The following is a 14,626-nucleotide window of genomic DNA, read 5'->3' on the forward strand; positions in this document are numbered from 1 at the left end:
CCCACTCCCCACTGCGCCCCCAAGGGGGCTGTTTCCACATGACAACAGCAGAATGGGAACAGAGCGATTTTATTTTAACGGGATTTGTGTGCAACTTGGCTGCCAAACCACAGGGTGACAGCTCAGCTGTGCACTGGAGGGTGTGGATTCTGCTCAAAGACGAGGTCAAACCCCTACCCCACTTCCTGTGAAGCACTACTGTTAGGGTCTGACGTCCGGGGCTGCACGAAGGCCCCCCTCAAACCCGCCTCACGCACCCAGAGGAGGCACAGGGCAGAAGGGACAGTCTGGGGGTGACCGGGCAGAATTGGGGCCACAGCCAGACCTGCAGCTGCACAGGGACACGTGTCCCCTGGCTGCCTCAGTGCCAGCATCCGAGGGTGAGCAGCTTCCATTTTAGCTAAACATGGCTTTAAAAAGGGGGGAGGACAGTTACGTTCTCCACTTAAACTACTTTCTTCTTCCTCCATTACTTCCTCCCCGCCCCCACTTACACTCAGAATTAAGGAGAAAGTGTCTGACGGGCTGAGCTGGGGCTGACACTTCTTCCACTTAGGCATTGCCATCACAGACAGAATTAGAGGAAATATATTATAAAACACTCCGCTAGAGCACAATTCAGCAAATTTCCCAGGTGAACATTTACCAGTGACAACATCCAGGTCTGTTTTCATGAGCAGAAGGTCAGTGACTGGACACAGGGGATTTGGACCTCGGCCGACCCGGCTTTGACTCTGCGCTATGTGCTTGGCGAGCCGAGTGGATCCGGCCCAGCTGTGGCCTGAGGGGGTCACCAGGATGGGCTGGGCGCCTGCCGGTCCTCAGAAGTCTGAGTCTGAGATGCCTGGGGGTCACAGCAAACCAGTTCGCTCAACTTCTTCCTTTAACAACAGCATTTCCCCAGCATAAGCCTTCTGTGGAGTTCATTTAATTCATAATCTCTCATTCTTTACATTTGAGTTCATACATTCTAAGATTACACTTAAATTTAGTCAATAGACCAGATGTTCATACGGAATGTAGAAAATGAGCGATACGTTTTGTGTATTATTTTCCTCAGGATAAAATGCCATCAAGTCTGGTTTTCCCCCTCCCTTTTTGTTCAGTGGGTAAATAATTTTGCAGTTAAACAAGATTATAGATTGACGTGCAGTAGAAATAACACAGAGGCCCCGTGTACCCCTCATGCACGTCCCCTGCCCGATGGTGACGTCTTAGGAAACCGGAGCACCAGTCACAGCCGGGGTGGTGACATGGGTGTGGGCAGAGGACACCCATGACCACAGCCACCTCTCTTCCCTGCTGCTCACCCCTGGAAGCCCGGCCTGGGGACCATCTCTCCCCTCGTCTCACGAGGGATGTTATGTAAGTGAATAGGATCACACGCTTTGTAACCTTGGGGTCCAGGCTTTTCCACCCAGTGCGAGTCTCTGGGGAGTCACCTAAGTCGTTGTGCAGCAATACTCGGGTTTGGCGATGTTTTGGTTGCGTTTTCCTGCTGACTGGTGTCCCCTGGCCTGGCTGTACCACAGTGCGCGATAGCCCTTCTCCCGGGAAGGGCCTCTGGGCTGCTGCTACTTTTCGCCGTTATAGATAATGCTGCTAAGAACACCCGTGTGTGTGTTCGTGCAATCGTAAGTATTCATTTCTCTGGGAAGACATGCCCCAGAGTGTACCTGCTGGTTCATGTGGTATTTGCATGTTTAGTTGTGTAACAAACCGACAGAATGTTTCCCATTCCCAGTCGTTCCCTGACTTCCCTCCCAACCCCCCTCTGGCGTTGCCGCTGTGTGTTGATTTCAGCCACTCCGATAGGTGTGCAGGGACGTCTCCTCGTGCGTGACTGTCACACTCCTGATGGCTAAGGTGCTGGACGTCTTTCCACGAGCTTCCGTGCCATCTGCACCTCCTCTCGGTGACATGTCTGTTCATGTCCTTTGCCTATGTTCTAATGAGATGGCTGGGGTTTTGTTTGTTCGGTTTTTACTGTTGAATTTCAGAATTCTCTGTGTACTCTTTTTGCTCGTCATTGGTCAGATTTGTGATTGACAGGAGCCGCCAGCCTGTACTTGTCTTCGCATCCTCTTCCCGAGGTCCCTCGAGCTGCGGCAGCTGTGCATTCATCATCTTTTCCTCGTGGTTTCCATGTCAACTCCAAGGACTCTGCCTAAACCCCGGTCTTCAAAACATGTTCCTATATCTTTTTGAAGTCTTAGACTTCTCTTTTTTATATGTTTTAATTTGGTACTCCATTTAGTATCAGTTTTTGTATAAAGTATGAGGTTTAGGTCAAGGTTTTCTTTTCTTTCTTTTTTTTAATTGACCTACGGATGTTCAGTCACCATTAGATGAAAAGGCTCTTCTTTTGCTCTGAAATAAAATAAAGTGTGTACCTTGAATATCTTTCAAGAGGCTTAAAATTGTCCTAAAAGTTTTCAAAAACTAAAGAGAATACTGTCCAGAATTGCTCCTATATTTATAACCTGATATGAGAAAGTAAAATATTAGACTGAAACTTAGTGTAAAACTAATATTTTAAAGTTGACACTTTTAATCACTTGATCCTATAAAAATCTTGCTGTGTTTACATGTGACTGACCCACTTTTCACGTAAAGATAGACCGTTGATTAGAAAAATGTCTGTATTTTCCACATGTAAGTTATTTTTCACAAACACATTTTGTCACAGAGCGTTTGTGTTCACTATAAAATGTCCGCAGTATAGCGTGAAGTGTCCACCGGGAACGTGGGGCGTGCCTGCTTGTTGGGGGACATCCCCGTCCCCCAGGCTGCTCTCAGGTGCAAATGCACTTCTGGCCTCAGCACTGAAGCCACAGCTGCAGCAGTAAAGCTCTGTGGGGGGAGGAACCTAACCCCTGCTCTGAAAACAGTGCTTCTTAGTCCTCGCTTCCCGTCAGTAAATCTCAGTGTCCTTCAGAAACTGTGAGGTGCTACCTTACAGTTGGTATTGGTTTTCGATGTAGCAGAATGATGCAAAATTATGATTTATGGATGATAATTATGCACGTCAGATCAATGCTTATGCCATTTCTTAGGCTGTTCTGCAGGTATTGTTTTCTTGCTTTCCCAGCACAGCTTAGTTTGTCTGCCTTCCTCTATGAGATGAAGTGGGTCAGGCCAACATTTGGGTTGGACGGCCGTAGCCAAGGGTGGAATCCTTCCCAGCTACATACATTCACTCGGTCCACACGATAAAATTCCAGTGATGCTTGTCGTCACAACACTAAAAACAAAACCAACATTTCCTCTTTGTATTTAAAATACAGGATTAGATCTGTGTAGTCCAAAGAGACTTGTAAGTGCTCCATTCAGTTTAATGAGAATTCAGTTTCATACGTGCTTTTAATGTTAAAAGATATATCCTTCTTGTAAAAAAAAAATAGAAGCAGACCCCCTAAAAATACACGTGTCATAGGCGTTCGGGAGACCCTGACACCTGGGCCCGTCGCTTCATCTGCCTCAGTGCCCTTTCCGTAGTGGGTCCCTCTGGAAGGGAAACTCCCACTTTATAACCAGAAATCTGAAAGTGACACATGTGGAGTGTCAGGAAGTTCCCTGCCTGCTGAGGTTCACATTTGAGGTACACGGAAGGAGGTACTTCTAATCTTAGTCTGCCCTGGAGGGATGATGTGGTCCACCTGCCCTTTGGTTACTCCAGGCTTGGAGAGCTGTGCCCTGACTGCAGGCGGCCTGGGTTGTTCCCACATGAAGAAGTTCACAGAAGTATGTGAACTTGTCTGTGAGCAAAGGACGCTGCTCTGGGACTCGGGACAACTGGGGTGGGGTCTTCACAGCATGATATTGGACAAGCCCGTCACCACTCACTTCCCGGGTCATCAGTTCCATCTCATGACCCACAAGCGTGGACTAAATCCCTAAGCTCCTTAGATGTGTGTGCGTGCGCATGTGTGTGTGAAAGCCAGTCTACGTGCATGTTTGTTGTTTTTTAAAACAGAGGTAATTTAAAATCCCATGAACATAATTAAGATAACTATTGGAGTGATGGCTACACGCGTAATACTAACACGTGGAGGAACTGGTTTTCTTCTTTGTAATGTCAGGGTTAGTTACAGTCATTGAGATGTGTGAGCTGATTGGTGTTTAAGTGTAAAGGAAGAACTGTTGGTGTTTGCACACGGATGTTTCCGAAGCTCACTGAAGAACGAAGTACAAAAACTCATTTTTCAAGCTTTTGCACTTGACACTGGACTAGAAATCGCCTGAGGTCTTCGTCTGTGTCGGTCTCTGCTAACGTGGCATGCCCTGTGGCACGGGTACCTACTGCCTCTTTGTAGTGGGCAGGACTCAATCGAAAGACCAGTGCCCTTTGTCTCTCGGTGACTTTTTGTTACCCCTGAAACCTCAGATAGGAAATGCAGCCCAGGGGAGAACGCTGCTTATCTGGATAAACACATGCTCTTTTCCTGAACACCCTCCATTTTCCAAGTCTTCTCATATTCGAATGCCTTGTACCTGCATCACATCTTTGCTTTTTAAAGAAAGGAGTATGTTTTTATTAACAATTGATTAATTATCATTTACACCTTCAAAAATTGTTATGCCAAAAGAAATGGCAATTTTGAATAATGACTTCTAAAAGTATTTTGAATTCTTGGTTGTTTTTCAAAGAAATGTGAGCTATTACGGTGTGTTAGACTGCACAGCAGTGCGATTGATTCCGTCTGAATCCGTCACGGCTCCGTCTGTGGGTTCAGACTAATGTAACGCGACCTGTACCCACCATCACAGCGTCACACAGAGGAGTCCCACTGCCCTGAAAATCCCCTGTGCTCTGTCTATTCATTCCCCCGACCCAACCTGGCAACCACTGGCCCTTTTACTGTCCCCATAGTTGTGCCTTTTCCAGAACGTCACAGAGTTGGGATCACACAGTGTGCAGCCTGTGCAGACTGGCTTCTGTCACTTATTAATAAGCATTTCAGGTCCCTCCACGTATCTTCATACCTTGAGTGCTCATTTCCTTATAGCTGAATAATACTCCACTGTCTGGACGGACCACTGTTTATTTATCCATCTCCTGCTGAAGGGCGTCTCGGTTCTTCCAAGTTCCAGCTGTTGTGGCTGAAGCTGCCATAACGTGTGAGCAGGTTTCTGTGTGTACGTTGTTTTCCCCTCCTTTGGGTGAATGGAGGCCCCCACTACCTGAACGTAGGGTGTTCCCACGCAGAGTCGCATGGGTGGGAATGGCGGGCAGGGAAGACGCAGTGACCTCAGCACGCACACCTTGCTAAGGGACACACTGAGTAAGTTGAGATGAAGCGCAGATGTCCAACGCCACTCAGAGCTCTGGGGGCTGGATGCCCAATGCTGAGGGGGTTCCAGGAAGGAGCCTGTGGGCCCCCCCCTTACTGCTGGGGCACCACTGCCTTTGTAACGGCTGAACCCTGTTTTAGCTTTTCACCTTTATTTCATAAAAGTGAAAAATCCTCTTGCCTCCTCTTGGTTAGCTGGAACAGGCACTAAGGTAGGTCCTTTGTAAAAGCCTAGTGCTGGATAGTGACTCTCAAAAGCGGGGGCTCCCTGTGTCAGGGAGCGTGATGGGCACTGTGGTGGAGCAGGACCCCCACCACCTGCCCTCCACGGCGGTTGCGCCCTGCATGTCCCCGCACTGTGGCTCCGCATCTCGCAGCTGTCAGTGCTGGGGCCGAGGCCTCTCCCATCGCAGGACAGCGGTACCTCCTGGTCGTTTTAATTGGCATTTCCCTGATGACGGACGATGGGGGCCATCTTCTCATGTGCTTATCTGTCTGCCATCTGTATCTTCTTTGCTGAGGTGTCTGTTAAGGCCTTTGGCTCATTTTTTAGATGGGTTGCTTGTTTCCTTGTTGTTCAGTATGGAGAGCTCTGTGTAGATTTCGGGTCCAAGCCCTTTATCAGATGTGTCCTTTATTTTCTCCCTGTCTGCGGCTTGTCTTTTCATTGTCTTAACAATGCTCTTTACAGAGCAGAACTTTTAATTCTGCACATCATTTTAAAAGCTGCTCTTTCAACCACATGTGGTGAACAGGAGGGGATGGCTAACAAGTGCCGTCCTAAGGGTGCGAGTGGATTTGAATCTACAAATCGTCTCCCACATCCTTCTGCTGATGTTTTCAATTCCTCTCTACGGCTCTGTTTCCTTTTCCTTCCAAACTGACAGCTGTATCTGTGTCTCTATTCCCCTCCTCACCCGGGGATGAGAGGGGCCATCAAGGGAAGCTGTGGTCCCTGGTTTCAGAGTAGTTGGGTACCTCACTCCTGGATTTTAGCTCCTCCCCTCCAGCTGCGGAAGCTCAGAGAGCATCCCAATTCTGGGCCTCCGAAGGGAAGGGTGTCGTTACACCAACAGTAAGGGCTTCTCTGATGCCGCCGCCCTTCTCTTTTACTTCTGATCTTCTGGGCTGCCAGCTGTGTGCTCAGTAATGGCTCCAGGCCTGCCTCTCACATCCCTAGTGGGCGCCTCTGCTCTCACGACCAGGAGAGGCCGATGTCCCGGGAGGAGCATAAGCTCCACGTGAACACAACAGTCTCTGGCATTGCTGCTCATACAGGTGACACACCGGGAACCTACTGCTGCGTCCTGGGGCTGACCTGCAGCTCCCAGGGCAGGAGGGGCCCATGCATGTTCTCTGGGTCATGTGACTAATTAATCCTTCAAGTGTATGAGACTTTCCCTGTGCAGTATTTCCTGTCATTTCCGTGGGTTTGGCTGCAGTCTTACTGTGGATTCAAAGAGCTATGTGGAGCCTTAAAATATCTGCCTGTGCTTCATAAATGTTTTGGTTGTTGTTTGTTAGTTTGTTTTTACCAAAAGAATTTGAGTCTTCTCTAAACTCGGAGTTGTTTCAAAAAGCATAGGATATTGTTCCAAGGCACTCAAATGGATCTTTGAAACCCTCTCTTCTGCCCACATCTTCCTCCTTAGTCCAGAGAGGAAATCCAGGAAGGGATGGGGGAGGGGTGCCTTCCTCTGCCAGGACCCAGCCCCCCAGGCACTGCCTGCCAGACACTTAGGGGCACAGCCGCTTGCTTTCTCGGCCAGAAATATCTGGAAGGTGCAGCTTGCCAGCAGCTGCCTCACTGAAGGGTGGGTGGGGGGGTGAAAGCAGCAGATAATCAAGGGCTGCTTATTTTCCTTTGCACCTGCACAGCACACAGCTGCTAATGCCCCCCCCCCCGCACCCCCTATGCCAGCAGCACTCAGCTCCCAAGTCTGCCCCCTCCTGCTTTGGCTCCTTCAGAAGGAGGGAAGGGGGTCCTTAGATCAGAGGCGGCTCGATGTACATTTCTATGAGGTGTGGATGGAAGAATTGCTGGGTTTCATTGCACTAGATACATAGCAGACATGACTTAAGCACACAAGTGGAAGTATTAATGGGGGCCAGGAAGGGGGCATCAATTTCTGTATTTCAGGCTGTCCTAAAATGTCACACTTGAGTCAAAATATGTAAATAACGCTGACTTCCACAGGTTCTAGCTTTATGTTTCCGTAACAAAAACTCCACCCCGAAAACTAATTTTAGACTTCACATCGAAGCAGCCTGTTACTAGGAAATAGTTAAAGGAGGTTAGCCTCACGTTGTTAAACCTGCTGCAGCGGCTAACGTATCCCTTGACAGTTTCTGAAGCATCCTGGCCGGAAGCAGGAAGGAGATTTCGTCCATCAGGGGGTGGGATTTGTCAGCCTTGGCTGCGATGTTGCCGAGTTACAAACTCTCTGAGATGATGAGGCCGCCCTTCTCTTCCCATCTGCCTTGCTCACAAGTGTGCGGCTCTGCCTAAACTCTGTGTCCATACTCTCGTTCCCAGTGGTCAACTGCTCGGATCCAGGCTTCGTGGACAATGCAGTGCGTCACGGGCAGCAGAGCTTCCCCGAGAGCTTTGTCTACGGGAAGAGCGTCATGTATCACTGCAAGAAGGGCTTCTACCTGCTGGGCTCCTCCGCCCTCACCTGCATGGCCAGTGGCCTGTGGGACCGCTCTTTACCCCAGTGTCTGGGTAAGTGACGGGTATTGTGGATGCCTGGGACACGAGCCCTGTAGGAACACCAACAGAACAATGTGGGTTTTTCCAAGTATTGAAACAGGTCTGCCCCCAACACCCGTAATCACAGATGGCATTAGTTATCATGATATCTTTCTACATTGGCCAGAAATCACAAAGTAGAACAAATGGTTTAAGGGGGACATCGATTGGGAGTCCTGGCATGCTCACGTACCTGGCCCAGAGAGAAAGGGCCCCAGCCTATGGGACACCTGGGACGCCTTCTGTCATGGTCTCTACTGATCACTGCTTGTCTTCTGCTGCAGCCCAGCAGATGGGCTCAGTCTGCCCGGGTCACACAAGGAGGCGCATCAGCACGCACCTGGCAGCTTCTCTCTGCCTGGCCCCAGGTACAGGAATATTGGCCAAAGCCCGGGGTGGGGCACCCACCTGTGCACCTCTTGTCTGTGGCCACAAGGCTGGAATACTTTGAGGGACCTAATTTGTGTCTCATGAGCCCTGCTGGTTCGTCAATAGTGAATACAATAAAAAAGATGGGGCCTTGATAGTAACTTCCTCCTGCCCCATAAGTTCAAATCAGGAGAAGGCATATTGCCCTGAAGAGTGGAGGTGCTTTTCTAGGGGACAAAATCATGTATCCCCACTAGGGCCCCCCTAAAACATTATCATTTTAGACCTTGTAGATTAACCATAACACTTTTATTTTCCCCAAAGTGCTCTAGTCTTATTTTCCTTCCCTTAAAACATATATTGTCCTTGAGCTCAAAGAGAATCATCTTGTTAAAACATAGTCTGAAATTTAGCAAAAGGGGTTACTTTCCTTGACCTTTTAAAAATCAGTCAGAAACTATACAATCCTTAAAATAAAAATCTCATCTTCTTAGTATTCATTCTGTGTGCATAAGGAGAGTGGGAAATGACGATTACATTTGAATTGCATTTACTAAAAAAAAAAGTGCTAGTCCTTTTTACCACTTGAAATGACATTCCATTCATTTGCAGGATAGGTAGGTTCCGGAGACCTTTTTCCTGCCTGTCAGTGTCCTTTAACCCTGTCCAGTCTGCATGGAAACTCACCTCTAATTCTAAATGTAACGACACGGTCGATTTCCATGGAGAAAAGAGCAACAGTTTTCAAAAACAAATGCACAGCCTCATTTGACAAAAAAAAAAAAAAAAAAAAATGCATCTGTAAATGTATTATGATCTCTCTCACATTTTATCTGCTTTCTGGTTTTCTCTGCCTTCACACATGGGATTTTTTCAAAGATATTAGTTTATTTGTTTGTTTTTCTTTTTCTCCCCAGACATCTCTTTGCAGGCTCCCCTGCCCAGTGCTAGATTTGCATTAGCTTTTTTTTTTCTTTTTTTTTTTTATTTATTAGTTTCAGGTGTACAAGACAAGGTAATACTTAGACGTTCATCATTTATATCCCTCACACTGTGAACCCCCTCCCCGCATCCACTATCCCTCCGACCTCACACTGAACCATCACATTATATATATAAAATTATAGTTGGCATTCATTAATGTTTAGCTTCTGGTGTACAATGCCATGATCAGGTGTCCACAGTATCCCTGAGGTGGTCTCCCAAATAGGACGCATGTCCATCGGATACCCAACAAAATCTTTACAACATTATAGAATACCTTCCCCAAATTAATTTTCAAAAAAAAACCCTGAGGCCATCTTGTGGTTACCAGCTGCTTCCAAATCCCTTCACCTTTCCCCTTATCCCCAACCCCCCCCCACACACCCATCTAACAACTCTCGGTTTTTTCTTTGTGTCCCCAAAACTGTTTCTGATTAGTTCATTCACATAGTCTTTTCTTTAGATTCCATATATAAGTGAGATCATATGGTACTTGTCTTTTTCTTTCTGACTTATTTCACTTAATATAATGTTCTCTAGATCCATCCATGTTGCTGCAAATGATAAGATTTCTTTCTTTATGGCTGCGTAATACTCCATTGTATTAATGTACCACAGCTTCTTAATCCAGTCATCTACCGATGGGCATTTCGGTTGTTTCCATATCTTGGCTATTGTGTAAAGTGCTGCAATAAACATAGGAGTGCATACAGATTTTTGAATTGGAGTTTTGGATTTCTCCGGATAGATGCCTAGGAGTGGAATTACTGGATCATAGGGTAGTTCCATTTTCAGATTCCTGAGATACCTCCATACTGTTTTCCATAGTGGCTGCACTAATCTGCAGTCCCACCAACAGTGCACCAGCGTTCCCTTTTCTCCACATCCACGCCAGCATTTGTTGTTTGTTGATTTATTGATGACAGCCATTTTGACTGGAGTGAGGTGGTATCTCATTGTGGTTTTTATTTGCATTTCTCTGATGGTTAGTGAGGTTGAGCATTTCTTCATATGTCTTCTTGCCTTCTGTATGTCCTTTTTAGAAAAATGTCTCCTCAAGTCCTCTGCCCATTTTTTAATTGGGTTGTTTGTTTTTTTGGAGTTGAGTTGAGTAAGTTTTTTATAGATTTGTGATATTAATCCCTTATCAGACATATCATTGGCAAATATCTTTTCCCATACAGTAGGATCCCTTTTTGTTTTATTGATGGTTTCCTTTGCTGTGAAAAAACTTTTTAGTTTGATGTAATCCCACATGTTTATTTTTTCTCTTACTTCCCTCGCGCGAGGGGATATATCAGTGAAAATCTTACTCCGGGTAATGTCCATGAAGTTTCTTCCTATATTTTCTTCTAGATATTTTATGGTTTCAGATCTTACATTTAAGTCTTTAAGCCATTTTGAATTTGTTTTTGTATATGGTGTGAGGAGGTGGTCCAGCTTCATTTTCTTGCATGTGTCTGTCCAGGTTTCCCAACACCACTTATTGAACAGACTGTCTTTACCCCATCGTACATTCTCTTGAGACAAATGAGAATGAGAACACGACGACCCAAAATCTATGCATTAGCTTTTGTAATGAGGCCAGTGTGCTCCAGGCCTCCGGGAACCAGGCTTTCACTGACTCTTGTTTCCTAGGAGGCTGGTTTCCACCATGTGTTGTCATTAGCAATTGCAGTTATCACGGCTGTGGGGACACACATCCCCAGAGGAGCAGGCCCCATGGCAGCTAAGCTTCATCTCTGCTTTCGCTGTTACATTGTTTCACTGATTCTTTTCTCTCCTTTGTTTTACCTGGAACTTGTCATTTCCTCACCATGTCCCTGAGTCAGCTCCAGCTAGCTTCCTTTTAGGACTCTATTCTGGATCGAATCCTGTTCTCCAGAGACTGGCTCTCTTGTTGGCCAATGAAGGCAGCATCACCATAAGGGCTAACGTGGTTTGGGAGTGGGGGGTGCCTTGCCCCCTTTTCAAGCCAGGTTTCCTGGTTGATATCACTTTGGAGCTGCCAGAGAGAAAATGCTATTACTCTAGATGGGGAGCAAAGGGACTTTGAGTAACTTGTTGGTAACTTGAGTCCAGTTAGCTATTTGCATGTAGCATAAAATTTGTCCTTTGTAAACCCTAATTGAGATCTTTATAGAAAGGGAGAAAGAAATCTTCCTTATATTATTCTGTATTTCAGAATATGTCCTTTGGAGGGATAGTTTATAAATAAATTATGGGCCTGATTTGGTATAATGGTAAGAAAATGAATGGGAATACTGAAATTATTGTATAGAATAACTGGAGGAACAAATCAGTTGCTCATTTATTATTCCTTATAGTAGTAGTTTTTAAACATTTGAGACTGCCAGCTATTCAAAGAAAAATTGTTAGAAATGTCTTCCTGGATACGTGAACTAGAAGAATAAGAAAGAATTTTGTTTTGTTTTCCCCCAAAATCTAAGATTGTCACATTAACTGAAGAAATAGTGCAAATAGTTTCGATGGCTATATGTTAATTTCTAACGCTTTGAATAATACTGCTTATTTGGGAGACAGTTAAGGGCAGATACAAAAGCTTGACCTAGACTGATTTTCTCTTTGAAAGCCTAAATAAAAAATGTGCCCCTTATGCGAAGCTACCTTAATTTAAAATTGAAAAAGAAGTCTTCCTTGACGAAACTCTCTTTGTCTTCATATATAAATAGTCAGGTGGCGGAGGCATCAGCAGGAGACTGGTATTTCATGTGTCTAGGGAACTGCAGGGATGTGCTGGTACACGCAGGTGTTTTTTATGAATCGGCGGCATCTGTTGGGCTTCTCTGGGGGAAACTTGCACATGCAGAGTAGTTTCGCAGGGATAATATACTCATCGGTTTTACTTTTTTCTTTAGCGATATCCTGTGGGCACCCGGGGGTCCCTGCCAACGCCGTCCTTACTGGGGAGCTGTTTACCTATGGGGCCACGGTCCACTACTCCTGCAAAGGGACCCACAGGCTCGTAGGCAACAGCACCAGGGTCTGCCAAGAGGACAGCCACTGGAGCGGGGCCCTGCCCCACTGTGCAGGTGAGCTCGGTACGATGCCCTCATCATCAGAAATGCTGTGTAGTGGTACAGTTATTTTGAAATTACTATTATTACTTCCCAGCCAAATAGGCTCTTATATGTCGTCATCATCACCAGTAACTACCTGCCACTTCCCACTGTCTCCTGCAGGAGCCCAGAACTTTCTGTCACCCAGGCTTTGGCTCAGTGTGTCCCTGTTTGCTCTGTATTCCTTTTCTGTACTTCCTCTCAATTCTCCCACATTTCTCCTGTCTCTGTCATACGTCATTACATTGATCTCCCTTGAAAAACTTGGTCATCTCAATTCTTCCCTGACTGTTTCTTCAATCAGTCAAGCTGAGTGAATCGGCAACTCTGGACATAATTGAGAAGAATCAAATATCTCATGGGACTTTTTTTTTGCGTCCCCCAATACACTTGGCCCCTGTCTCCCCTTAACTATCCCCAAGGACACGTCCAGTGAGCACTGCACAGCTCTGCTGCAAACAGGTATGACCACAATGCCTGTGTGTTTATGTTCAATAGGAAATAATCCTGGATTTTGCGGTGACCCAGGGACCCCAGCACATGGCTCACGGCTCGGACAGGAATTCAAAGCAAAGAGCCTTCTGCGCTTCTCCTGTGAGATGGGCTACCAGCTCAGGGGCTCTCCTGAGCGGACGTGTCTGCTCAACGGGTCGTGGTCAGGCATGCAGCCTGTGTGTGAGGGTGAGTCAGTCCCAGCCTGAAAGGCAACCTTGAAAGTTAGAACCACGTAATTCATTCTAAAATGAACGGTGATAGCCACAGAAATCCTAGAGATTTGGACTTTGTACAAGGAAGCTATCCCCCTACCTCTCACCAAAAAAAAAGAAAAGAAAATGTATAACGGAATCATTAAAGGGCAGAACTGACTATATGGAGGTAGCCTGACTGTTGATCCCATGACAGTCGTTCTTACCTCCAGAAGCTCCCAACTTCAGGGGGTTTCTGCTCGTCCTGGTGATGACCGCCACGTGACTGCATTGTTCTGTGGTTGTTTTGGTGAAGCACTGAGCTAAAGAGTGTGCGAGTCGCGGACAGAGTTTCTGCAGCTGGAGTAGCTTTCAGCCCACCTGGCGTTCCAATCCACCAGTGCTGTGTCCAAAGCATGGGGTCGCAGAAGAAGCCAGGGTGATTTTGTGTGTAATACTGTGAAGTGAAAGTACTCTGATTTAATACGGGAGAGGCGTAGTAGGAAATGGTGGGATACCGCAGTAATAAGAGTGACAGCCATGGATACTTATAGAGGCTTTGTCACTTACTGCCCATGCCGCCTGAGCAAAGTGAGCTGAGACGTCATAGGTTTGTTCAGAGTCCATAAAACCACTAATTTACAATTCAGACAGGTAAGACTCTAAATGATAGAAACCGTGTGCATGCAGACTTCTCTTGCTTAATTTTCTGAGACTACAATGGTTATATACGTTAATTAAATATCTGTTTTTATATGCATGAAACATTTTTATACAATTTGATCAACTGGAATAAGCTCATACAAAATCAATGCCAGAAACACAAATCCAGTTTTCTTAATCTTCACTTTTCCACTCTATTATGCCATCTCTCCTTGTACCTCTAATTTTATTATACATGTTATATGGATAAAAATAGAAAATAACGTATATATTTAATCTAACTATATTGTATACAACCTAACTATATTGTATATAATTTACATAATATAAAATTGTATATATATAAGTAAGACAATTCTATATATGTGTGTATATATATTCTCATTCAGAGTTAAAGATAATCTTGTAGGTATCTATATATCTATTTTATAGGTATAAATATAGATGTATAGATATATATACATATGATAACCCAAGAAAAGAAGGAGTTGTTCATGAGTCACAAAAGAAAAATCTTTTTAAAATTCTTAAACATCAAAGGATGTGTATTTCTATTTCCATTCTTATAAATCTCGTTTTCTTTTGTTAGCTGCCTAGTTTTTAAATCACAGGCCCATCACCTTCACTTCTCAGATGAGTGTATCTTATGGAGTTGCTTAGGTGTAGCTCCATCATTGCAGCTCTTAACCCTCTTTCCCATGAAATGACGATGACTCCCCTATCCACGTAATGGACATGTGACAGTGAGGATGATACTGAAAATAGCAGCACATCAGCCACCATGTCTGTTTGTCTTTG

General features: G+C 45.5%; 1 protein-coding gene across 4 annotated transcripts in view; it reads left to right on the forward strand.

Annotated features, from left to right (window-relative positions):
- The window catches only part of CSMD1 (CUB and Sushi multiple domains 1), a 1,600,646-nt gene that overhangs the window by 1,552,373 nt on the left and 33,647 nt on the right, over positions 1-14,626 (forward strand). For all 4 annotated transcript variants that reach the window (XM_081046432.1, XM_081046429.1, XM_081046430.1 and 1 more), the window contains 3 exons: positions 7,831-8,019; positions 12,279-12,452; positions 12,978-13,160. In XM_081046432.1, coding sequence (XP_080902558.1) covers positions 7,831-8,019; positions 12,279-12,452; positions 12,978-13,160 — 546 coding nt within the window. The remainder of the gene's footprint in view (positions 1-7,830; positions 8,020-12,278; positions 12,453-12,977; positions 13,161-14,626) is intronic.

This window comes from Rhinolophus hipposideros (assembly GCF_964194185.1).
Source record: "Rhinolophus hipposideros genome assembly, chromosome: 4".
Taxonomy (NCBI): domain Eukaryota; kingdom Metazoa; phylum Chordata; class Mammalia; order Chiroptera; family Rhinolophidae; genus Rhinolophus; species Rhinolophus hipposideros.